The following is a 26348-nucleotide window of genomic DNA, read 5'->3' as shown; positions in this document are numbered from 1 at the left end:
CTGCCACTACCTCGACGCCAGAGTGTTTGCAAGTTTTTGGTACTCTTGCCAAGCTGAGTTTTCGCTGACTAAGACTGAGTTCTTGTCTACCTGAGTTTTAACTTTGTTTTTAGTCTTTGCCTCTCGGCAGGAAGTCATCCTGCAAACTGGACCTTTTCGGACCTCCACTCCCAGGAGGGATCAACTGAGCCTTAAACTGAGCCAGGGATTCAAACAGGAGGTTTGGATCCAGTCTCCTTGAGAGGATGTTGAAATTACTCTCTGAGCAAGGGAATCATCTTCACTATGACCCGTTCAAGTACAGCAGGAAATCTGAGTGGCAATCAGCGTCTCCGTTCACCTACACCGAGTTCTGGGTAAACCCTGTCCGCCCTCCACCGAATCAGACAAACCCTGGAAAAACAACTCACAGATTGGAGTCAAAGATCCTTCACTTCTCTGGAAACGTGAGTCAACAACCAGATCCTTTTCTTCAAATCAACGAATGAAATTTCCCACTGAGCCTGAACTAATAGTCTGTCTTCCCTTCACCTTCCAGTTCCGGCTGAGCAGAGTTCAGAGCAACACTGCACCGTGCTTAAACTCTTCAATAAAACCTGTTAAACTTTTCAACTGTGTCCCTCTGAATTGGTTTCACTGCATGTGGGTCCGAGCTTTAGATAAAAACATGACAAGGGGAAAGGAGACTGGCACATGGGGTCAACAGAGAGCAACACAAAAAACACAACACTGCCAGCAAACAAATACAATGACACAAAATCATAGTGAAACAAAAAACTTAAAAATAAACCCAAACAAAGGGGAGCACTATGATGGGTTAGGGTTATCAGTGGATGAATACCAGTGATGGGACTAACGGCGTTGAAAGTAACGGCGGTACTAACGCCGTTACCTTTTTTTAGTAACGAGTAATCTAACTAATTACTTTGACTGTAACTATAATGCAGTTACCATTGCAGACACCCCGTTACTGCACGTTACTCAGGTCGCACAATGAACCTTTTTCATGATAGGACTTGTGCGTGCCTTGTCATGAGAGAGGGGAGGATGAGAATGGCTGATGTATAGTGAGATTCCGTCTGTAAGTTGGGTAGGTGGGTGTTTCCGCTGGCGGGTGTTAACGTACAGCACACACCATGGGCGTAGGTTTGCATAGGGACCATAGGGACATGTCCCTACCAAAATTTTGGACGGACCCATTTGTCCCTACCAATAATTGGATGTAAACAACATGTTTATAATTTACTATACAGCAGCCGCTTCTTTTCCTCTCGCAGCTTCTCTGCCTGGTAGCTGCAGCTGCCAGCTCTTTCCTGTCCCTTTCACATAGCAGCGCATCAACTGTGCTGCGCGGTTTAACTCTCTGATTATTCTGCCTTAAGTTCCGCCTTCTCTCTTTCTGATTGCGTGTTTTCTAGTCTGTATGTGCGCGCGGGTGCTTGGAGCACGAAAAAAAAAGACGCTAAAATAAATTAATATTGGGCTACGAAACTAGTCCAAATTAAAAAAAATATTATCTATGCTAAAACAGGCCAAAGCTTCTGATTGGAGTTCTGTAAAGAAGCAGGAGAGAGTTTTTTGATTTGTGGAACTTGAGAAATGTAAGTTAACAACGTTAGGATTTCTTTTATTTTATCTTTTAATCAGATAGCCAAAGGCTCCTTAAAGAAGATCTTTTATGAAATGAAACCAGGTGAAACAGAAACGTTTAAACGTTTCCTTTGGAGGAGTTCTGGATGGAGAATATTGACAGACAAAAACTTTTTTTTTTTTTACTTCTTAAATGCTAAATGTTTACATATTTTTTTACAATCTTGGTATAATTCCTGCTCTAAGTGAGTCGCTCTGTCGGCTAAAGGCACATTTTAGTGGCCCTATACTCCAGTTAACGATTAATCAATTACTAAATTAGTTCACAATTATTTGAATAATTTGTTAATATGATTGTTTCAGCCATAGATAAAATACATGAAATTAGCTACACAGAGTAACTACAGCCCAGATGTACAACTTCTAATATTAATATTTTAAATGCTCAGTGTCAGTTCCTCTTATAGTTCCAGTTCACATGTAAATACAATACATTTATTTTCCGTCCCTTGAATGTATTATTTTGCATGATCCAGAGAGAGCATATTAGATAAAAAAAAATAAGAGTGGGTTTTACCTCTGCACAATTCTCTATCTTCAGAAGAAAACACAGGATAAATCCACATATTATAGACTATATTTGGTTAAATAGACACTGTCTTAGTCGCAGGTAAATTTAAATGCAATCCTTTTCAAAGTGGAAAAAGTCCTAATTCCACATTCATCAGAGCCAGTGATGCTTTAAATATTGATAAACAGCATCTAGTGCATGTAGTGCTTATAAGATTTGTATTAATGTAGCAAGAAATGCTGCTGTTCTCTTTAAACAAAATGAGCCCTGAAGCTCACATTAAGCATAAAAAAGAGCATGCATATTTTTTGCAAAGGACCAATGAAACTGAAAAATAGTGTCCCTACCAAAGTTAAAATCAAACCTACGCCCTTTGCACACACAGAGAGGACTCTAAGAACCTTCACTTCAAACTCAGTGAGGTTGTGGAAACCACCCTTGAGGCCAATGACAAGGTACTTGCAGATTTCTCCATCAAATGTGGCATATACCAAGGATGTCCCTACTACTGTTCTGCATAAGTCTGAACCCCCTCAGCCAAATAATCAACAAGATTGGTTACAGGTACCGACTCAGGAATGGGGTCACCTCCTCTACATGAAGGATATCAGGCTGTATGCTAAGAGTGAGAGAGACATTGACTCTCTGATCCATACCACCCGGATCTTCAGCACAGACATCAGGATGTCATTCGTACTACAGAAGGGCGGTCGGATGGTGACTAAGAGAGGGAAGGTAGTCCACACAGAGGGGGTCTCACTCCCAGAAGGAACAATAGCAGACATTAGCTACGTTTACATGCGCAAAATTTCCCCGATCCGATCCAAACCTTGGTTGATCAGAAATTCAAAATCTCCGTTTACATGGACACTAAATGAAATGATCCGATCATGACGTGTGTATACATGTACCAAGCGTTGGGTCAGATTAAATCTTTTAAGCATGCGCAGAACTTCCTGCCAAACTTGGCAGTTCTGTCTGCGTCTGGTTTTTGGGAGGCCTGACAAACGATGCGCTCGGAGCGAGCGGAAAGAAAAAAGGAGAGAGGAGGAAAAAAGAGCTTGGCAGCGAAATGTCCGAGAGAAAATGTAGAGAATGAGCGATTGAACCGGCGTGGGAGAGCAAGTGGGCTGTAGAGAGAGAAAAGAGGAAGAGGAGGAGGATAAATTCCTGCATCCTGCAGCTTTAAATGAACTTGAGTGTATAAGTCGGCGTTCCTAGACTCCTCCCGCCATGTTGTTCACAGCGAGAGCGAGAGCGACCGGTGGTTTCCTGTTGTTGACAAGGCGGAAAAACGTCACGCTGACGTCGCACACATGCGCAGTGAAGATTATTTTACTCTTTAGATCCGAATGGGTGTTTACATGGACGCCAATCAGAATGGCGATCGGCAAAAACCACCTCTCTCTTTCGGAATTAAATTTATTTCCGATCGGACCGAATCGGATTAGAATCTTCAGTCTGACATGTTTACATGAAACATTTTTGATCTGATCAGGCCTTCAATCCGATTATTTGTGTCCATGTAAACGTAGCTATTGAGCACAGTTACAAGTACCTTGGAATCCCACAAGCAAATTGCAACATCAAAGCGGTAAAAAGGAAAGCTGCTACGGACAAATACCTCCAACGATTAAGGCATGTCCAAAGGAGCCAGCTCAATGGCAAAAATAAGTTTTGGGCAATAAATAGGTACGCTCTACCAGAAATCAGATACCCTGCGGGAATAACAAGCTGGCCAAAGGAGGAGGTACAGGCCACAGATGTTAAGACGCGAAGGCTCCTAACCATCCACAGAGGTTACCACCCTGAATCCAGCACCCTGAGACTGGACCCCAGTCATAAGGAAGGAGGCTGAGGACTAATGAGCGTAAGAGCCACTATCCAGGATGAAACATCCAAGATCCATAAGTACATCAGGGACAAGGCTCCAACAGATGACATCCTCACTGAATGTCACAGACAATGGAGAACAGAAGATGAGGGGCCAGAGACTCAGTCATGGGAGGATCAGCCCCTACATGGGCTGAAGAAGCAAAACATAATCGAAGTGGCAGATATCAGGAAATCCTACCAATGGCTAGACAAAGCCGGACTGAAGGACAGCACAGAGGCACTCATCATGGCTGCACAGGAGCAGGCCCTGAGCACCAGAGCAATCAAGGCCCAGATCTACTACACCAGACAAGACCCCAGGTGCAGACTGTGCAAAGAGGCCCCTGAGACCCTTCGCCAACAGTATCTAAAGCTTTTGAAAAACTGGTTGCTAAACAAATCATTAATCATCTTAATTGCAGCTCTTTAACTTTACACTCAATGCAGTTTGGATTTATGGTTAATCATTCTACAGAGACAGAAACAAGTTATTTTCTGGAAAAGGTTAAATTCAATATGGACAATAAGGATAGTGGGAGCAATCTTTTTAGACCTTCGTAAAGCTTTTGATACAGTTAATCATTCAGTTTTACTGTACAAACTCAGTGCATTTAATTTTTCCTCCAAATTCATTAGCCTCATTAGTTCATACCTTTCATCTCGTTCACAAAGTGTAAGAATTGACCAATATAATTCCACCCCCTTACTATGATCAACTGTTGTTCCACAGGGATCAATTGTAGGTCCAATTATTTTCAGTCTATACATTAATGATTTACCATCTGCGTGTAAGAACTGTGACACTTTAATGTAAGCAGACGACACAGCTTTCTTGGCTTATGGAAAATCCAAGGGCGTAGGTTTGATTTGAACTTTGGTAGGGACACTATCAGTCGGTTGTCATTGGTGCTATGCAATATGCATGTCCTTTTTTATGCACGGTGTGAGGATCCGTACTGATAAGAGGAATTCATTGTTAAAAGAGAAAAGCATCATTTTGCTACATTAATAAAAATTGTATAAGCACTACACTCATAAGATGCTGTTTATGAATGTTTGAAGTATCACCGGCTCCGATGAATATGGAATTAGGACTGTTTTCCACTTTGAAAATGGTTTCATTTGAACGACTAAGAGAGAAGGTAAATACAGTATTTTCTTTTGAAGATATAGAATTGTGCAGAGGTAAACCCCACTCTTATATTTTTACCTACTATTCTCTCTCTGTATCAAGCAAAATAATACATTCATTAAAATATTAACTTCACTATAAAAGCGGAACATCTGGGCTGTAGTTACTCTGTGTCGCCAATTACATGTATTTTATCTGGGACTGAAAAAATGAATCATATTAATTGATTATTTCAATAATCGTCAACTAATTTAGTGATTGATTCATCATTAACCGGAGAATAGAGACTCTAAAACATAATAAAAATGTAAAATATGCCTTTCTCCGACAGAGCAACCCACTTAGATCAGTAATTATACCAAAATTTTAAAAATACAACATATATATAATATATAAGATAAAAAAAATGTTTTTGTCTGTCAATATTCTTCATCCAGAACTCATCAAGAGGAAATATTTTAGTATCACCTGGTTTATTTAGACATCACCTGAAGCACTGAAGGGCAGCTGCTTCACCTACAAGCTGCCCTGCATCATTATTACTGGATATCTGTGTTTCCTATAATCATATAATGTATAAGTGCATTTGTAATAGTAAAGGATTAAATGTAACACAACCTTTTATCATTGTCCTATATTGCTACTGTCTGACTGTTTAAATAGCTCCTTATGTCTATTTTCTTTTTAGTGGCATCATCTACAAACACAACACTGAGAATGAGCCTAAGTGTATTCAAATATAAAATCACTTTTAACAATTATAAAAGTCAATATAACACTATCTTATCTGTAATTTAATAATATCCAAAATAAACAGCCAGATTCAAGCATTTTTACCAGACATTAATGTTTGTACTAAATTACTTATAGACTGTGTGGAAATCTATGTAAGATAAAATCAATGTTAATATTCTTCCTCTGTTTGTTCTTGTCTTTATCCTATTTCTAGAAGTATAAATAGTCAATTAAATTATTATTATTATGTGGAACCCTAATTATGCCTTTAAACGAAAAATAGCAGATCTTTAGACGCCATTTCTTGTTGTTATACTCTATAGAAGAAATAACACCTGCTAATAATTATACCTGAAAGAGTAATCAAAAAATGAAAACAGTAATAGCAACTAAATATCGGTAAAAAGGAAACCCTCACATTTTCTTTCTTAATTGGCTGTGGCTAAGAATCAGAAATGTTGATGGCTTACAGCCTTTATTTGCCCATTTTTCCAGCAGTCTTCAGAACTCCTGGCTGACTCAGAATATTTCGTTTTATAAAAGAAAAAAAAAAGGTTTTTGTTTTTTAGTGCACATGATATTCCTTTTTTTTTTAAATTGGGACTAGTTTTGCAGCCTAATATTAATTGCAGTAACCGCGGCATTTTAGTGTGAATAAATGTTCAATTTTGTGCTCCAAGCATGGACGGACTAGAAAACAGCCTATCAAGGAGAGAGAAGGCGGGACCTAAGGCAGAACAACCAATGAGAGTGGAGTTAAACAGCGCAGCACAGTTCCATGCGCTGCTACGTGAAAGGGACAGGAGAGACCAGGCAGAGGAGCTGCGAGAGGAAAAGAAGCCACTGCTGCAACAACTACTGCTGTAAATTATAAACATGTTGCTCACATCCAATTATTGGTAGGGACAATTAGGTCGGTTCAAAATTTTGGTAGGGACATGTCCCTATGGTCCCTATGCAAACCTACGCCCATGGGAAAATCCACAGAGGAAGTTGCCACAAAACTAACTGAGTGTTGGGATCTGGAGGTCTGTCCACTTTCTCCACCAGAGGGCGTACGAGATCTCCTAGAGCCGGAGCTGATTGCACCACCTGTCGCTCATCTGCTCATCAGGAGATCCGTATTTAAGGAGGCGGAGGACTTCTCTCCAGTGCCAGAGTGTTTGCCAGTAACGGTTAGCAAGCCTGAGCCAACCAGCCTGTCTGAACCTCTGACTCCCTGAGAATCTGAACCTGAACCTGATCTGTTTTCTCCTCTCTGCTTCCTAGATTGAATCTGCTTGAAACCTGAAACCCTGAAGAGTTTCTCTGCCGGTGATCTACCTGTCCGTTCTCAGAAGAACTCTGGAGAACAATTCCTGTCAAAGATCTGCCTGCCTGCTTTCAGAAGATACTGGAAGGAAACTCTAATCTGTGATCTGCCTGCACTCAAATTAAGCTCTGCCTCCGCCCTCAGCCCTCTGCCAGCCGACTAGCCTCTGGACCCTCAAGGTTCCCCCCCTCTGCAGCTCCGCTCAACCACAGAACAGGTATAACCTAGAACATCTGAAAACCTGCAGTAAACTGAGATCATACTTACCTCTCTGTCCTCCTCAGTGGAGAACCCCCTCGTGAGCAGTCAACCTACCAAGGACCGGTTCATATTATTGTACTTCATTGTAAAATAAACCTTTGAACTTTTTCTCTGCCTCTCGAGTGATATCTGCATGTGGGTTAGACGCCTAGATCCCATCATGACACTCTCCTAATTTATTTGAGGCATTTATATGCCAAAGTTCCTAACAAGTAGACTAGTATTTGTAACAGGTGGTACTATGCATCAATACATCAGGAGGTTTCTGAAAACTACAGGTTTTTTAAAAGCACTCAGAAAACGTACTGGTATTATAAACATTTTATTATATTTTATTGTATCTTTGAATACTTCAGTACTTTCAAAAGTGAGTTCTTCAATACTTTTACCTGAGAAGACGTTCGACTGAGTAACTTTTACTTGTAGTTGGGTAAGATTTGACTGTGAGCATCATACTGTTAAGCACTTTTTCTACCACTGTGTTTTTGGGCATTATTATCTGCGGGTGTTACTAGCCCTCTTTGTTAATATTTAGTTTTCAAACATAGCATAAAATTGGATCTTTAATTATTTACTTTTGTATATCGTCAGTGGTATGTTCAAATAGTTCCTTGTGCTTTTCCAGATACATCAGTTTTTTAAGCCTATCTGTTGTAGTGCAGAGTGGATGGACCAAAATAGAGGCTCAAAGGAGTTGTTACAATTAACTGACTTTGAACTAAATAATAAGTTAGACTGAAAGAGCGTCGCTACTCCTGAATGAGGGAACCAAGGAAAACACATGGCAGACTGAGCTTTATTCATGTTAATATGTAGAATAAAGGCAAAGAGAATAAACAGTGAGACATTTTTCACCGTAAGACCACCACCATTTAACACCTGATTAAAATATACAAACATTCTGATTGCAAATAAATAATTCTAGTTAAAAAAGAAAAAGTCATATAAAGAATCTCCAGCTTAGAAAACAAATGTTCTGAAACAGGAACTGGATCTCAGACACCCAAACATCTCACTAACATGTTGGATGAAGGTCAAAGCTTCAACATTCAGATCATTTTAAACGGCTTCCAGTTCACCCTGTTCATCATTCCCACCACCACACGTTGTTAGGAAATCTATGGTTTTGTTGAGTAACAAATCTACCACCTTTTCTCCCAGAGACGGCTTTTTTTTGGCATCAGGTTTTGACAGCTCTTCAAAGGTGGTCTTTAAAGCTTTCGTGAGCAAATCATTGTGATAGTGTCCTTCCTTCACCATCTCAGCGACATCTTTCAGCAGCGCTTCACCCTCTCCAGGGACAGGCTCCTTACTGAATAAATGGATCCTTTTAATTCCAGAAAGCTTCGGGTTCTTTACATCTCCATCATTCTTAGTGACGACAACTATGATGTGAGAACGAGCGTTTTTAAAGCCCTCCTCTAAAGCTTTTAGCACTTTATGATCTTCTATTGTTGCTATTTTTGACTCAAACACCAGGATGATTGCATGAGGACCGGTAGCGCTACCCTTGTCCTCAGGAGAAAGCTTCTTGATGTCCTCCAGAAGCTTTTTTTCCAAACAGTTGTCACCGTTCTTGAAACCAGGAGTATCCAGAACCTTCACCTGCAGCTTTTTACCATCAACTGTGAGACTTTTTGTCTTCAGCTCACACTCTATTGTCCCAGAAGCAATAGTAGATTCTGTCCTGAAACACTTCTCTCCCAGGATGGTGTTACCAGCAGAACTTTTCCCACTTTTTTTCTTACCCAGCAGCAAAATGCGGAGCTCGGATTCTTCTGAGCCTGATGGAGTCAAACACACATTGATGAACAAACGATTAGATGAGACCAAATAAGTGAGCAACATATTTCGCATTTTCACACCAGGAAATAATTTCACTGGCAGCTAACTTATAAAAATGCAGGGAGGCATCTTTCATTTAATACACCTGACTGCAGCTTCAATAAAGAGCAACATTTTACTTTTTGACAGCAAAACAATTTTAAATATATATATGTAATATATATATTATATATAATATATATATTATATGTAATATTGTAATAATATTTGAACATGAAAACCCAAGGGCATTTAAAACTGCCCTTTGAGGCGCTTCCTCTGTCGAAGTATGTTAGAAATACAACAGTGTACAGGAAGGCCTCTTTCCTTTGTGATATAACAAACATCTAAAGTCTGACCTTTTCATTTTAAGGTTTTTAAACAAAACATGGAGTCTAAATGTGGACAAAGATGCTCTAATGATTTTCTCTGTTCTGACTGTTGCAGGAAGCGGTGGCATTTTCCTGCTGCTCTGCTACCCCCCCCCCCCCCCCCCCCCTGCTCTGTCCCTGCTTTGCTGAGTCTTTGTCTTTTCTGAGCTCTCTCTTCTCTTCCCAGCTGGTCCCTCAATGCAATGGATCAAATTTTCTCAACTGGAGGACAGGGTAAAGGGGACCCTTCCTGTCCTTCCAGGACATACTTGATGGGATACACCATGGACTCCTGGAAGGCCTGGAGGATGGTGTGTTTTCCAATGCTGTCAGTGGAGGATGTAGAAAATGTCTAGATGTTTGGATTTGGAGGATACCTGATGTGTCTCCAATTACAGATTGGAAAATGATCAGGCTGCCGCGGCACTCATGGCTTCAGTAAACTGTTCCCCCTCTCAATCTAATGTTTGTTAAAAAGTTGGTTTTTAATTGGAAATACAACAGAACTGAAAACATGTTAGTACATTTTTTAAACATTGTAATGATTGAATAAGAATAAAAGTTTAAAAAAAATACGTCTAAAAGTGTTTTGATCTATTTTGTAGAAATAATTGCCTGTTAGTTTTGAAATGGGGCCCTTGGATAGAAGCCAATGCTGCTTGGGGGACACTTTGGGAACTCCTCTTTTAATGAGTTATAGAAGCTCATTACAGATGACAAGAACAGTTAGAATAGACCTATTATACATTCATAAATAAACACAAACCGATGGATCTTTCTTGGGTTTTGTATAGAAGCCCATTTTACAGTGAGATGTTCATAAAGGAGCTTTCAATTTAAACCTTAACGTTGTGGTCCACGGTTGTGGTCACCGCTCCACAGTGAGGCTATGGGAGCTGACCTATATATGATGTCACCACAGCCAAATATCGGCATGGCACCATTTGGAACGAGGGTTTTACTAACACTGTTCTCCTCTCCACAGTGATTCCATTTCCATTTTCCATTTTCAAATGAATTCTTTGAACGCCTTCTTATTGTTTCGGCTGAATTATTGGGTTTACAGATTCTGTTTCAGTAGGTGTTTCTAAAATTTTCTAATTTATTCTCATTTCTAAACGGATTTTGACTTAGATTGGATTATAAAAAGAAATAGAGAAACCAAAGAATTATTTCACTATTAATTTAATTATCTAATTTATGGCTTGATTGAAGTATTTGACCAAAATATGCTTTATCATTCTTTAAAATCCTCTTAAAAGTTAGATAATCCATGGAACCAAAGGATAAATATTGAGCATAAAAGTGCTGCTGCTTCTAAACACTAAAAAATAACGTTGGCAGAGAACTGATTCCTCAGGGAGATTCATTCTTACCTGGGTTTGCTGGTTTGCTGGTCATCTTTGCCTTCAACAGGGTAACTAATGGTCTCTGATGGGTTCGTCGATGCCTAGGCGTTCTGAATTCTACTGAGTCCTGATTGCTCAATTTATTCTATCCTGTCTGAGGTTCCCTCCCAGTCAACCTTGTCATCTGGCCAATTTGACAGTGTGGTGACAGGCAGGAAAAAAAGTGCCGCCTTTAGCAGCAAACAGGAAACAAAAAACGAAGAACCAGTTTAACACGTTTTATTAAGATTTGCTTAGATCTCACGGCATAGTCACATATTCACAGAGGTACTTTACCAAATCTGAGATGGAAAATGACACTAAAAGTGGAAAAGTGACCTTAAAAGGTCCTGACCGAGCACCCATCAAGGTTTAACATAGAGCAGGGTCTGTCAGCACTGCTCCAACAGTGTCTGTCTGTACGGATGCATTAAAGATTTCAGGGAACATTAAAGGAACTGACCAAACAAAATGAACCATGCAGGCCAACACACTTGCTAGGAAGATCAACCGGTGGACATGTGAGGTTTGAGCCTCAGGACACTCAAAACACTAAGGCCCTGATCTACTAACAGACTGTACAGATCAAACACTGTGCAAAGTTGAAAGTTTGCTCAAAGCTGTTCTGCTAACGAGGTGCAAATGAAATTGTGGGTCTTGATCTGGATTAAGTTAGCATCTTCTGCCTGAGCATTTTGTTAAATATAGATTCTATTGTAACTGCTCATGCAGGTTCCATAGAGGGTGTGGTTGTATCATCTGACCTTCAGCAATACCTGTTGGTCCTCTGGGTAAAAAGAGAGAGTTATCCAATATCCACCTGGCAGTGGGTTAGTTTGGGGGAGCAACAGCTCGGCTTTGAATAGTAATTAGCAAATTCTATTTAATTAGATTCTTTAATCAGGAATTAACTTAATCAATACCAAGTCAGACTTTAAAAACTCTAGTTCTTAATCCTGGCCATCAGGGACCCATACTCTACATGTGGTGCGATAGAAATAAACTAAATGGAAATTCTAATCCAGTTTATTTCAACAGCACTTTACTGAGACAGTTCACCAGATCATCCAGTCAGATTGATTCAAAGTTTTCTATCTAAGGAAAACCAGCTGATTGCATCGACTCATTGACTCTTCAGTAATCCCTCACACTAAGCATGCTTGTAGCAGCCATCTGCAGACTGATCAACACATCAACATCATGAGACTGATATTCCAGGGATGCAAAGCTCTGACTGACTTTTTTGTCCCGGTGTTGCATGAAATTTTGTTCCCCTTGTGTCGGGAGGCGCATTGAAGTCAGAGAGGCAGACATGGAGGATGGGAAGATTTTCACTGAATTTCTGATTTCTCATTAAAAACAGCTCATCATGTCACGGTTGTAACATCCAGTTTAATGAGCAACTGTTGGTTGATAAATTGTAAAATAAATAAATAAATTAGGTCCTTCTTAAAGGAATAGTACACCCAAAACATGATTAGCCTTCATTTTCTACTCACCCCCATGCTGAACAACACTCTGGAGTACTTTTCTGATATCTCAAATGCATCTGGAGATCTGGGAGGCTTCTTGCTGTCTGCTGACATTCAAATAATGGAGGTCCATGGCGCCCGAGACAGAAAGGTCCATAAAAGTCCACAAAAAACGTGTCAATATTCCTCCATACTGCTCGTCCAATGTATTCCAAGTGTCCTGAGTGGGTAGCGTATAATGTGGACAAATTTACTCGAAACAAAGTCATTTAGAATGTTTTTAGAGCATAAACAGTAGTGTATAGGATTTCCTGAAAGCGCGCGCCTGCGCGTTCACGACGCTACGGAAGCCGGCAGACCAAACCAGATGAAAGTGCGCAGTCAACACTTTATTCATCTTTGCAAAGATGAGAACAAGACAATCATAGCAACCCTCACAGCTCTATGTCTCTTCTGATCTAGACAAGGTTTTTCTTACTAACCTGAAACCTGCAAACAGCTGTGAAGGTCCACAAAAACAGTTAAACTAGTTACAGTCAGTTGAAGAAAACAGTAAAATGCTGAACAAACCTGGAGTCTGAGACAGTCTGGCCTCTATTTCAAACAGTCCCTAATAGTCCTAAACACCCTGTTGTGCCATGATCATGTTATTTATACATTGGGAACGCAGCTTGCAAAGATGAATAAATGTAAGAGGATGAAGAGAGCACATCCAGTTAGACACAGTCAGCGAAACAGGACTACACTGGAAAACAGGCCAAGCTCCAACATCTAGAAACAAAGGTGTTGATGGCAGCAGCACAGCTGATATTTCTCTCCAGGATGGAGTCACAGCCAAACAGGAACAGACCAGATGAAGCTACTATGAGAAAAAGCAGAGAGAGCAGAACGTTAGAGATTGAACTAACAGATTCTGCAGAGTGGGAGAATAGAGATAGAATGATGAAAAAGGGGTCCCTATGTCCTCCAGCAGTCTAAGCCTATAGCAGCAGAACTATAGAAATAGCTCAGGATAACCTGACTGGTTAGTCAGGTTATCCTAATCTGCCTGTTTTCCAGTGTAGTCCTGTTTCTCTGACTGTGACTAACTGGATGTGCTCTCTTCATCCTCTGACATGGGAGCTGGCTTGGAGCTCGTCTGCCTGGCTGTGTGTTTCCTGGACGGGGCCGCCTTTGGAGCTGGTTGACAGTTGCCTTTTGTATCTATGCTTCTTTTTCTATGTCTGCTTCTGTCTCCTTGAACCCCAGTGGGCCTCAGCAGATGGCCGCTCACACTGAGCCTGGTTCTGCTGGAGGTTTCTTCCTGTTCAAAGGGAGTTTTTCCTCTCCACTGTCACTACAAGCATGCTTAGTGTGAGGGATTGCTGAAGAGTCAATGAGTCGATGTAATCAGCTGGTTTTCCTTAGATAGAAAACTTTCAATCAATCTGACTGGATGATCTGGTTGAATTGTCTCTGTAAAGTAACATGATATGTGAATTGGCGCTATATAAATAACTGAATTGAATTAGTTTAGTTAAATAAAGGAGATTGATGGTATTTCACTAAGTCAACACTTTATTCATCTTTGCAAAGATGAGAACAAGACAATCATAGCAACCCTCACAGCTCTATGTCTCTTCTGATCTAGACAAGGTTTTTCTAACTAACCTGAAACCTTAAAACAGCTGTGAAGGTCCATAAAAACAGTTAAACTATTTACAGTCAGTTGAAGAAAACAGTAAAATGCTGAACAAACCTGGAGTCTGAGACAGTCTGGCCTCTATTTCAAACAGTCCCTAATAGTCCTAAACACCCTGTTGTGCCATGATCATGTTATTTATACATTGGGAACGCAGCTTGCAAAGATGAATAAAGCTGTTTTCTGTTGTTGTTTTAAACACCAAGATAATTGGTCTTTTCCCAACTTCTGTCCCTTAAGCCTGACTGAAATAAAATCAGTCAGCAAACAGTTTTTTAACTCGCAGAGATTTATAATTATTAGTATTTATAATTTTTCATAGTGATATAAGAGGATAGCAGGACACAGAAATTAACGAGTTCCTGCAAAGATGAGAGAGTAGACTTTCTGATAAAGCCCGTTCTAATGTAAAACAGGACAGATTACTGGATTAAGGACATTTCCAGTTTACTACATGATATCACACATAATGATTTTTGAGAATTTGCCAACAGTTGCTCTTTATTTCCCAAAGATATGAGAGAAGGAGAGGAGAGAATGGAGATTTCAGCTGCCTGAAATAATCTGTTTCCCCTTCATAAGATGGGAAGAAATTCATTTACCTGCAAGTCTTTAACTGTGTTTATTCTTCTCTTCACCAAAAACAAACTCTGTGGATTTGGTGACATTTGATCATTATTTGCCAGAGTTATCAGAGGGGAACCATCATATATATTTCAGCCACCTGATATAATCCGTTCCTCCTTTGATGATCTTTATGAAATTTATTTAGATGTTTATCTAACAATTAACAAATATTCCAAATAAGTTCAAACCAAATGTCTGGAGCAATGCTACTGCAGACATTTTGAATTGAGAATTGAAAATACATTTCATAAAGATCATCAAACCAACAGTCATATTTATTTTAACTATTTTGGATTTCAAAATATAAAATAATTAATGTTTCAAACATGATATAGAAAAAACACAGTTTCAAAATTCACAGAATTTGTTTTTTTTCCCCATGTAATGTGGGGATAACTCTGGCAAATAATGATCAAATGTCACCAAATCCACAGAGTTTGTTGATGAAGAGAGAAATAAACACAGTTAAAGACTTGCAGATAGAATAATTTCTTCCCATGTTATGGAGGAGGAATTCTTATATGTGATACAAGAAATTTCTTTAACCCAATAATCTGTCATATTTTACATTAGAACAGGATTTAGCAGAAAGTCTACAATCTCCTCTTAACCCTCTAGATCCTCCCCTGTGGCCCCGTCCAGGAAACACACAGCCAGGCAGACGAGCTCTGAGCCAGCTCCCATGTCAGAGGATGAAGAGAGCACATCCAGTTAGTCACAGTCAGAGAAACAGGACTACACTGGAAAACAGGCCAAGCTCCAACATCTAGAAACAAAGGTGTTGATGGCAGCAGCACAGCTGATATTTCTCTCCAGGATGGAGTCACAGCCAAACAGGAACAGACCAGATGAAGCTACTATGAGAAAAAGCAGAGAGAGCAGAACGTTAGAGATTGAACTAACAGATTCTGCAGAGTGGGAGAATAGAGATAGAATGAAGCAGAATGATGAAAAAGGGGTCCCTATGTCCTCCAGCAGTCTAAGCCTATAGCAGCAGAACTATAGAAATAGCTCAGGATAACCTGACTGGTTAGTCAGGTTATCCTAATCTGCCTGTTTTCCAGTGTAGTTTCCTTTAGCTAACCAATGAGTGTTTGCGTTCTATGACTCATCCAATCACACTAGTTTTCACTAGATGTGGGTGGAGCCAATGATCTGCATTGGATGGAGCACATGACGGGAAATAAAGATTTAGAAACATTAAACCGAAGCCAAGAGTAACGAGTAAGGTTTGATTTAAAAATGTAAGGAATAGAAAGTTCAGATACTTGTGTGAAAATGTAATGAGTAGAAGTGTTTAGGTCTAATAATCTACTATTCTAGAACAAATTCCCAGAAAACTGTAACAGCACTAAAACCCTCCATTATAGGAAAAGAGTGATCAACTTTGTAAACCAGTTAAATAAAGGAGATTGATGGTAATTAATTCAGTCAACGCTATTTTTCTTTGCAAATACAACAACAATCATAGCAGCCCTCACAGCTCTATGTCTGTTCTGATCTAGACAAGGTTTTTCTAACTAACCTGAAACCTGCAAACAGCTGTGAAGGTCCACAAAAACAGTTAAACTAGTTACAGTCAGTTGAAGAAAACAGTAAAATGCTGAACAAACCTGGAGTCTGAAACAGTTTGGCCCCTATTTCAAACAGTCCCTAATAGTCCTAAACCAACCCCCCCACCCCCCGACTCAGACACTGTGTAACCCTGCAGGTGTAGGACGGCCTGAGCAGATACTTTATATTAAAAGAAAATTTAAATCAGCTCTCAGGATTCATATTAGAAGGGATTTGATAGGAAATTGATTTGTCTGATTTCACCCTGAGTTACTTGAAAAGATGCATATTTGTTTTACCTTTGACCGATTTATTTAGGCTAATAAATGAAGCAGTATTAGAGAGTTCTTATTCCACCTTTTCCTTTCCTGCCTATATCACTACCATATACTTTCCTCTCTGTTCATTTCAGATGTGTGTTTTTTTCATGTCAGATGCCTTCTTTGTCTGCTAAGGCTGTTTTTGCTTAAGGCTGATTAATGGTATATATGTGAGTTTAAGTACTGCTTAGTACAGTGGAATGCATTCCACATTTTTTTCTGTCGGCCCATCCCCTGTGCTTTAACCTGAGGCTGAGCTCCTCTTAGATATGAAAAAAACAACCATTTCTGGGAAGCTCAATGCCTGATGCTCTGTACATGTTGGGAACTGTACCTCAATAATTTCTGACAAATGCACTAGATCAAAGTCAGGTCCTGGGAGAAGGATGTTCAGTGTTGCTCAAAAGTTCTAGAGAAATGCGTCTGCCTCTGGTTGGAAGATAAACAGTTAAATAAAAGAAAACTTTGAATATTATTAGGTAATGACGTTGTTGGCACAGATCAGTTCCTCTGTGGTTATTCCTAGGAGGACAAACAGCAGGTCTCAGCACTGACTCTCTGTTTTACGATGAATATGAAAAATTTAAAGCATTTTCATAAAACAGCAAAACATCAATAGTTGATTAATTTCTTACAAAGCTGAAAGCTTCAATTTCAATGTATTTCAAAGCCATCTGCACTGGATGAGGTGAATCCTCCTCCCAAAAAACTATAAGAAACCGTCCAACTGTTTTAGGAAAGCCTGTCAGTTTTGTGGGATGTTATCAGAAAAAAGGTCTTTATCAACAAGAACCAGTTTAATATGCTGGTGAAGAATCTCAGTCAACCAGGTTATAGTCACTCCAAAAAGTTACAAACAAAACCACAGGACTTTTTTCCAAGTTTGAAGAAGTTTTGCTTCCGATCCAGGAAGCTTTCTCAATTCAAAATGTCTGTCAGGTGTTGATGGTGGAGGAGCTGTAGGTGTTGATGGTGGAGCAGCTGCAGGTGTTGATGGTGGAGGAGCTGTAGGTGTTGATGGTGGAGGAGCTGTAGGTATTGATGGTGGAGGTGCTGAAGGTGTTGATGGTGGAGTAGCTGCGGGTGATGATGGTGGAGGAGCTGCAGGTGTTGATGGTGGAGGAGCTGCAGGTGTTGATGGTGGAGCAGCTGCAGGTGTTGATGGTGGAGGAGCTGCAGGTGTTGATGGTGGAGGAGCTGCAGGTGTTGATGGTGGAGCAGCTGTAGGTGTTGATGGTGGAGGAGCTGCAGGTGTTGATGGTGGAGCAGCTGCAGGTGTTGATGGTGGAGCAGCTGTAGGTGTTGATGGTAGAGGAGCTGTAGGTATTGATGGTGGAGGTGCTGAAGGTGTTGATGGTGGAGTAGCTGCGGGTGATGATGGTGGAGGAGCTGCAGGTGTTGATGGTGGAGGAGCTGTAGGTATTGATGGTGGAGGTGCTGAAGGTGTTGATGGTGGAGTAGCTGCGGGTGATGATGGTGGAGGAGCTGCAGGTGTTGATGGTGGAGGAGCTGCAGGTGTTGATGGTGGAGCAGCTGCAGGTGTTGATGGTGGAGGAGCTGCAGGTGTTGATGGTGGAGGAGCTGCAGGTGTTGATGGTGGAGCAGCTGTAGGTGTTGATGGTGGAGGAGCTGCAGGTGTTGATGGTGGAGCAGCTGCAGGTGTTGATGGTGGAGCAGCTGTAGGTGTTGATGGTAGAGGAGCTGTAGGTGTTGATGGTGGAGCAGCTGCAGGTGTTGATGGTGGAGGAGCTGCAGGTGTTGATGGTGGAGCAGCTGTAGGTGTTGATGGTGGAGGAGCTGCAGGTGTTGATGGTGGAGGAGCTGCAGGTGTTGATGGTGGAGCAGCTGTAGGTGTTGATGGTGGAGGAGCTGCAGGTGTTGATGGTGGAGCAGCTGTAGGTGTTGATGGTGGAGGAGCTGTAGGTGTTGATGGTGGAGCAGCTGCAGGTGTTGATGGTGAAGGAGCTGCAGGTGTTGATGGTGGAGCAGCTGCAGGTGTTGATGGTGAAGGAGCTGCAGGTGTTGATGGTGAAGGAGCTGCAGGTGTTGATGGTGGAGCAGCTGCAGGTGTTGATGGTGGAGCAGCTGTAGGTGTTGATGGTAGAGGAGCTGTAGGTGTTGATGGTGGAGCAGCTGCAGGTGTTGATGGTGGAGGAGCTGCAGGTGTTGATGGTGGAGCAGCTGTAGGTGTTGATGGTGGAGGAGCTGCAGGTGTTGATGGTGGAGGAGCTGCAGGTGTTGATGGTGGAGCAGCTGTAGGTGTTGATGGTGGAGGAGCTGCAGGTGTTGATGGTAGAGCAGCTGCAGGTGTTGATGGTGAAGGAGCTGCAGGTGTTGATGGTGGAGCAGCTGTAGGTGTTGATGGTGGAGGAGCTGTAGGTGTTGATGGTGGAGGAGCTGTAGGTGTTGATGGTGGAGCAGCTGCAGGTGTTGATGGTGAAGGAGCTGCAGGTGTTGATGGTGGAGCAGCTGCTGGTGTTGATGGTGGAGGAGCTGTAGGTGTTGATGGTGGAGCAGCTGCAGGTGTTGATGGTGGAGGAGCTGCAGGTGTTGATGGTGGAGGAGCTGCAGGTGTTGATGGTGGAGGAGCTGTAGGTGTTGATGGTGGAGCAGCTGCAGGTGTTGATGGTGGAGGAGCTGCAGGTGTTGATGGTGGAGCAGCTGCAGGTATTGATGGTGGAGGAGCTGCAGGTGTTGATGGTGGAGGAGCTGTAGGTGTTGATGGTGGAGCAGCTGCAGGTGTTGATGGTGGAGGAGCTGTAGGTGATGATGGTGGAGGAGCTGCAGGTGTTGATGGTGGAGGAGCTGTAGGTGTTGATGGTGGAGGAGCTGTAGGTGTTGATGGTGGAGCAGCTGCAGGTGTTGATGGTGAAGGAGCTGCAGGTGTTGATGGTGGAGCAGCTGTAGGTGTTGATGGTGGAGGAGCTGCAGGTGTTGATGGTGGAGCAGCTGTAGGTGATGATGGTGAAGGAGCTGTAGGTGTTGATGGTGGAGGAGCTGCAGGTGTTGATGGTGGAGGAGCTGCAGGTGTTGATGGTGAAGGAGCTGCAGGTGTTGATGGTGGAGCAGCTGTAGGTGTTGATGGTGGAGGAGCTGCAGGTGTTGATGGTGGAGCAGCTGTAGGTGTTGATGGTGGAGCAGCTGCAGGTGTTGATGGTGGAGGAGCTGCAGGTGTTGATGGTGGAGCAGCTGCAGGTGTTGATGGTGGAGGAGCTGCAGGTGTTGATGGTGGAGCAGCTGCAGGTATTGATGGTGGAGGAGCTGTAGGTATTGATGGTGGAGGAGCTGTAGGTGTTGATGGTGGAGCAGCTGTAGGTGTTGATGGTGGAGGAGCTGCAGGTGTTGATGGTGGAGCAGCTGCAGGTGTTGATGGTGGAGCAGCTGTAGGTGTTGATGGTGGAGGAGCTGCAGGTGTTGATGGTGGAGCAGCTGTAGGTGATGATGGTGAAGGAGCTGTAGGTGTTGATGGTGGAGGAGCTGCAGGTGTTGATGGTGGAGCAGCTGCAGGTATTGATGGTGGAGGAGCTGCAGGTGTTGATGGTGGAGGAGCTGCAGGTGTTGATGGTGGAGCAGCTGCAGGTGTTGATGGTGGAGGAGCTGTAGGTGTTGATGGTGGAGCAGCTGCAGGTGTTGATGGTGGAGCAGCTGTAGGTGTTGATGGTGGAGGAGCTGCAGGTGTTGATGGTGGAGCAGCTGTAGGTGATGATGGTGAAGGAGCTGTAGGTGTTGATGGTGGAGGAGCTGCAGGTGTTGATGGTGGAGGAGCTGCAGGTGTTGATGGTGGAGGAGCTGCAGGTGTTGATGGTGGAGCAGCTGTAGGTGTTGATGGTGGAGGAGCTGCAGGTGTTGATGGTGGAGGAGCTGTAGGTGTTGATGGTGGAGGAGCTGTATGTGTTGATGGTGGAGGAGCTGCAGGTGTTGATGGTGGAGGAGCTGCAGGTGTTGATGGTGGAGGAGCTGTAGGTGTTGATGGTGGAGCAGCTGCAGGTGTTGATGGTGGAGGAGCTGTAGGTGATGATGGTGGAGGAGCTGCAGGTGTTGATGGTGGAGGAGCTGTAGGTGTTGATGGTGGAGGAGCTGTAGGTGTTGATGGTGGAGCAGCTGTAGGTGTTGATGGTGGAGGAGCTGCAGGTGTTGATGGTGGAGGAGCTGTAGGTGTTGATGGTGGAGCAGCTGCAGGTGTTGATGGTGGAGGAGCTGCAGGTGTTGATGGTGGAGCAGCTGTGGGTGTTGATGGTGGAGGAGCTGCAGGTGTTGATGGTGGAGCAGCTGCAGGTATTGATGGTGGAGGAGCTGTAGGTATTGATGGTGGAGGAGCTGCAGGTGTTGATGGTGGAGCAGCTGCAGGTGTTGATGGTGGAGGAGCTGTAGGTGTTGATGGTGGAGCAGCTGCAGGTGTTGATGGTGGAGGAGCTGCAGGTGTTGATGCTGGAGCAGCTGCAGGTGTTGATGGTGGAGGAGCTGCAGGTGTTGATGGTGGAGGAGCTGTAGGTGTTGATGGTGGAGGAGCTGTAGGTGTTGATGGTGGAGGAGCTGTAGGTGTTGATGGTGGAGGAGCTGTAGGTGTTGATGGTGGAGGAGCTGCAGGTGTTGATGGTGGAGCAGCTGTAGGTGTTGATGGTGGAGGAGCTGCAGGTGTTGATGGTGGAGGAGCTGCAGGTGTTGATGGTGGAGGAGCTGTAGGTGTTGATGGTGGAGGAGCTGTAGGTGTTGATGGTGGAGGAGCTGTAGGTGTTGATGGTGGAGCAGCTGTAGGTGTTGATGGTGGAGGAGCTGCAGGTGTTGATGGTGGAGCAGCTGTAGGTGTTGATGGTGGAGGAGCTGCAGGTGTTGATGGTGGAGCAGCTGCAGGTATTGATGGTGGAGGAGCTGTAGGTGTTGATGGTGGAGCAGCTGCAGGTGTTGATGGTGGAGGAGCTGCAGGTGTTGATGGTGGAGCAGCTGTGGGTGTTGATGGTGGAGGAGCTGCAGGTGTTGATGTTGGAGCAGCTGCAGGTATTGATGGTGGAGGAGCTGTAGGTATTGATGGTGGAGGAGCTGTAGGTGTTGATGGTGGAGCAGCTGTAGGTGTTGATGGTGGAGGAGCTGCAGGTGTTGATGGTGGAGCAGCTGCAGGTATTGATGGTGGAGCAGCTGCAGGTATTGATGGTGGAGGAGCTGCAGGTGTTGATGGTGGAGGAGCTGCAGGTGTTGATGGTGGAGCAGCTGCAGGTGTTGATGGTGGAGGAGCTGTAGGTGTTGATGGTGGAGCAGCTGCAGGTGTTGATGGTGGAGCAGCTGTAGGTGTTGATGGTGGAGCAGCTGTAGGTGTTGATGGTGGCGCAGCTGTAGGTGTTGATGGTGGAGGAGCTGCAGGTGTTGATGCTGGAGCAGCTGCAGGTGTTGATGGTGGAGGAGCTGCAGGTGTTGATGGTGGAGGAGCTGTAGGTGTTGATGGTGGAGGAGCTGTAGGTGTTGATGGTGGAGGAGCTGCAGGTGTTGATGGTGGAGCAGCTGTAGGTGTTGATGGTGGAGGAGCTGCAGGTGTTGATGGTGGAGGAGCTGCAGGTGTTGATGGTGGAGGAGCTGTAGGTGTTGATGGTGGAGGAGCTGTAGGTGTTGATGGTGGAGGAGCTGTAGGTGTTGATGGTGGAGCAGCTGTAGGTGTTGATGGTGGAGGAGCTGCAGGTGTTGATGGTGGAGCAGCTGTAGGTGTTGATGGTGGAGGAGCTGCAGGTGTTGATGGTGGAGCAGCTGCAGGTATTGATGGTGGAGGAGCTGTAGGTATTGATGGTGGAGGAGCTTTAGCAGCTGCAGGTGTTGATGGTGGAGCAGCTGCAGGTGTTGATGGTGGAGGAACTGTAGGTGATGATGGTGGAGCAGCTGCAGGTGTTGATGGTGGAGGAGCTGTAGGTGATGATGGTGGAGGAGCTGCAGGTGTTGATGGTGGAGGAGCTGTAGGTGTTGATGGTGGAGCAGCTGCAGGTGTTGATGGTGGAGGAGCTGTAGGTGATGATGGTGGAGGAGCTGCAGGTGTTGATGGTGGAGGAGCTGTAGGTGTTGATGGTGGAGGAGCTGTAGGTGTTGATGGTGGAGGAGCTGTAGGTGTTGATGGTGGAGGAGCTGCAGGTGTTGATGGTGGAGAAGTTGTAGGTGTTGATGGTGGAGGAGCTGCAGGTGTTGATGGTGGAGGAGCTGCCGGTGTTGATGGTGGAGGAGCTGTAGGTGTTGATGGTGGAGGAGCTGCAGGTGTTGATGGTGGAGGAGCTGTAGGTGTTGATGGTGGAGGAGCTGTAGGTGTTGATGGTGGAGGAGCTGTAGGTGTTGATGGTGGAGGAGCTGTAGGTGTTGATGGTGGAGGAGCTGTAGGTGATGATGGTGGAGGAGCTGCAGGTGTTGATGGTGGAGGAGCTGTAGGTGTTGATGGTGGAGGAGCTGTAGGTGTTGATGGTGGAGGAGCTGTAGGTGTTGATGGTGGAGGAGCTGTAGGTGATGATGGTGGAGGAGCTGCAGGTGTTGATGGTGGAGGAGCTGCCGGTGTTGATGGTGGAGGAGCTGTAGGTGATGATGGTGGAGGAGCTGCAGGTGTTGATGGTGGAGGAGCTGTAGGTGTTGATGGTGGAGGAGCTGTAGGTGTTGATGGTGGAGGAGCTGTAGGTGTTGATGGTGGAGGAGCTGCAGGTGTTGATGGTGGAGGAGCTGCCGGTGTTGATGGTGGAGGAGCTGTAGGTGATGATGGTGGAGGAGCTGCAGGTGTTGATGGTGGAGGAGCTGTAGGTGTTGATGGTGGAGGAGCTGTAGGTGTTGATGGTGGAGGAGCTGTAGGTGTTGATGGTGGAGGAGCTGTAGGTGATGATGGTGGAGGAGCTGTAGGTGTTGATGGTGGAGGAGCTGTAGGTGATGATGGTGGAGGAGCTGTAGGTGTTGATGGTGGAGGAGCTAGGTGTTGATGGTGGAGGAGCTGCAGGTGTTGATGGTGGAGGAGCTGCAGGTGATGATGGTGGAGGAGCTGTAGGTGTTGATGGTGGAGGAGCTGCAGGTGTTGATGGTGGAGGAGCTGTAGGTGTTGATGGTGGATGTGCTGCAGGTGTTGATGGTGGAGGAGCTGCAGGTGTTGATGGTGGAGGAGCTGTAGGTGTTGATGGTGGAGGAGCTGCAGGTGTTGATGGTGGATGTGCTGCAGGTGTTGATGGTGGAGGAGCTGCAGGTGTTGATGGTGGAGGAGCTGTAGGTGTTGATGGTGGAGGAGCTGCAGGTGTTGATGGTGGATGTGCTGTAGGTGTTGATGGTGGAGGAGCTGTAGGTGTTGATGGTGGAGGAGCAGCAGGTGTTGATGGTGGAGGAGCTCTAGGTGATGATGGTGGAGGAGCTGCAGGTGTTGATGGTGGAGTAGCTGCGGGTGATGATGGTGGAGGAGCTGTAGGTGTTGATGGTGGAGGAGCTGCAGGTGTTGATGGTGGAGGAGCTGCAGGTGATGATGGTGGAGGAGCTGTAGGTGTTGATGGTGGAGGAGCTGTAGGCGTTGATGGTGGAGGAGCTGCAGGTGTTGATGGTGGAGGAGCTGCAGGTGATGATGGTGGAGGAGCTGTAGGTGTTGATGGTGGAGGAGCTGTAGGTGTTGATGGTGGAGGAGCTCTACGTGATGATGGTGGAGGAGCTGTAGGTGTTGATGGTGGAGGAGCTGCAGGTGTTGATGGTGGAGGAGCTGTAGGTGATGATGGTGGAGCAGCTGCAGGTGTTGATGGTGGAGGAGCTGTAGGTGTTGATGGTGGAGCAGCTGCAGGTGTTGATGGTGGAGGAGCTGTAGGTGATGATGGTGGAGCAGCTGCAGGTGTTGATGGTGGAGGAGCTGTAGGTGTTGATGGTGGAGTAGCTGCAGGTGTTGATGGTGGAGGAGCTGTAGGTGTTGATGGTGGAGGAGCTGTAGGTGTTGATGGTGGAGCAGCTGTAGGTGTTGATGGTGGAGGTGCTGCAGGTGTTGATGGTGGAGGAGCTGCAGGTGTTGATGGTGGAGGAGCTCTAGGTGATGATGGTGGAGGAGCTGCAGGTGTTGATGGTGGAGTAGCTGCGGGTGATGATGGTGGAGGAGCTGTAGGTGTTGATGGTGGAGTAGCTGCGGGTGATGATGGTGGAGGAGCTGTAGGTGTTGATGGTGGAGGAGCTGCAGGTGTTGATGGTGGAGGTGCTGCAGGTGTTGATGGTGGAGGAGCTGCAGGTGTTGATGGTGGAGGAGCTGCAGGTGTTGATGGTGGAGGTGCTGCAGGTGTTGATGGTGGAGGAGCTGCAGGTGTTGATGGTGGAGGAGCTCTAGGTGATGATGGTGGAGGAGCTGCAGGTGTTGATGGTGGAGTAGCTGCAGGTGATGATGGTGGAGGAGCTGTAGGTGTTGATGGTGGAGTAGCTGCAGGTGTTGATGGTGGAGGAGCTCTAGGTGATGATGGTGGAGGAGCTGCAGGTGTTGATGGTGGAGGAGCTGCGGTTGATGATGGTGGAGGAGCTGTAGGTGTTGATGGTGGAGGAGCTGCGGTTGATGATGGTGGAGCATCTCTCAGATCTTCTGGATCCAATCTACTCTGCAAAACCAGAACCAAACACGGAGAAGCAGTGTTTAGGTCTAATAATCTACTATTCTAGAACAAATTCCCAGAAAACTGTAACAGCACTAAAACCCTCCATTATAGGAAAAGAGTGATCAACTTTGTAAACCAGTTAAATAAAGGAGATTGATGGTAATTAATTCAGTCAACGCTATTTTTCTTTGCAAATACAACAACAATCATAGCAGCCCTCACAGCTCTATGTCTGTTCTGATCTAGACAAGGTTTTTCTAACTAACCTGAAACCTGCAAACAGCTGTGAAGGTCCACAAAAACAGTTAAACTAGTTACAGTCAGTTGAAGAAAACAGTAAAATGCTGAACAAACCTGGAGTCTGAAACAGTTTGGCCCCTATTTCAAACAGTCCCTAATAGTCCTAGACCAACCCCCCCACCCCCCGACTCAGACACTGTGTAACCCTGCAGGTGTAGGACGGCCTGAGCAGATACTTTATATTAAAAGAAAATTTAAATCAGCTCTCAGGATTCATATTAGAAGGGATTTGATAGGAAATTGATTTGTCTGATTTCACCCTGAGTTACTTGAAAAGATGCATATTTGTTTTACCTTTGACCGATTTATTTAGGCTAATAAATGAAGCAGTATTAGAGAGTTCTTATTTCAACTTTTCTTTTCCTGCCTATATCACTACCATATACTTTCCTCTCTGTTCATTTCAAATGTGTGTTTTTTTTCATGTCAGATGCCTTCTTTGTCTGCTAAGGCTGTTTTTGCTTAAGGCTGATTAATGGTATATATGTGAGTTTAAGTACTGCTGAGTACAGTGGAATGCATTCCACATTTTTTTCTGTCGGCCCATCCCCTGTGCTTTAACCTGAGGCTGAGCTCCTCTTAGATATGAAAAAAACAACCATTTCTGGGAAGCTCAATGCCTGATGCTCTGTACATGTTGGAACTGTACCTCAATATTTCTGACAAATGCACTAGATCAAAGTCAGGTCCTGGGAGAAGGATGAAGTTCAGTGTTGCTCAATAGTTCTAGAGAAATGCGTCCCGCCTCTGGTTGGAAGATAAACAGTTAAATAACAGAAATTTGAA

General features: G+C 44.3%; 1 protein-coding gene across 1 annotated transcript; it reads right to left on the bottom strand.

The window, feature by feature from the left end:
• Positions 1–8252: 8252 nt before the first annotated feature.
• LOC119796866 (GTPase IMAP family member 4-like) lies at positions 8253–11198 on the bottom strand. Its single transcript, XM_038305620.1, has 2 exons — positions 11048–11198; positions 8253–9260 (listed from the first exon to the last, which is right to left on the bottom strand). Exons 1-2 carry the CDS (start codon positions 11070–11072, stop codon positions 8536–8538), a joined length of 750 nt encoding a protein of 249 aa, XP_038161548.1. The 5' UTR covers positions 11073–11198; the 3' UTR covers positions 8253–8535.
• Between the last annotated feature and the right edge of the window lie 15150 nt (positions 11199–26348).

Source organism: Cyprinodon tularosa, unplaced genomic scaffold (genome assembly GCF_016077235.1).
Source record: "Cyprinodon tularosa strain WSP-4 unplaced genomic scaffold, ASM1607723v1 ctg560, whole genome shotgun sequence".
Classification (NCBI taxonomy): domain Eukaryota; kingdom Metazoa; phylum Chordata; class Actinopteri; order Cyprinodontiformes; family Cyprinodontidae; genus Cyprinodon; species Cyprinodon tularosa.
Note: the sequence above shows the minus strand (reverse complement) of the source record. Positions and strands in the feature narration are given on the sequence as shown.

What these genes read in the sequence shown, in the direction of transcription:
- LOC119796866 (XM_038305620.1), bottom strand. Translation starts at nt 11,072, where the DNA reads ATGACCAGCAAACCAGCAAACCCAG. An exon ending in CAGCAAACCAGCAAACCCAG is followed by an intron (nt 9,261 to 11,047) that starts GTAAGAATGAAT and finishes TGACTCCATCAG; the next exon opens with GCTCAGAAGAATCCGAGCTC.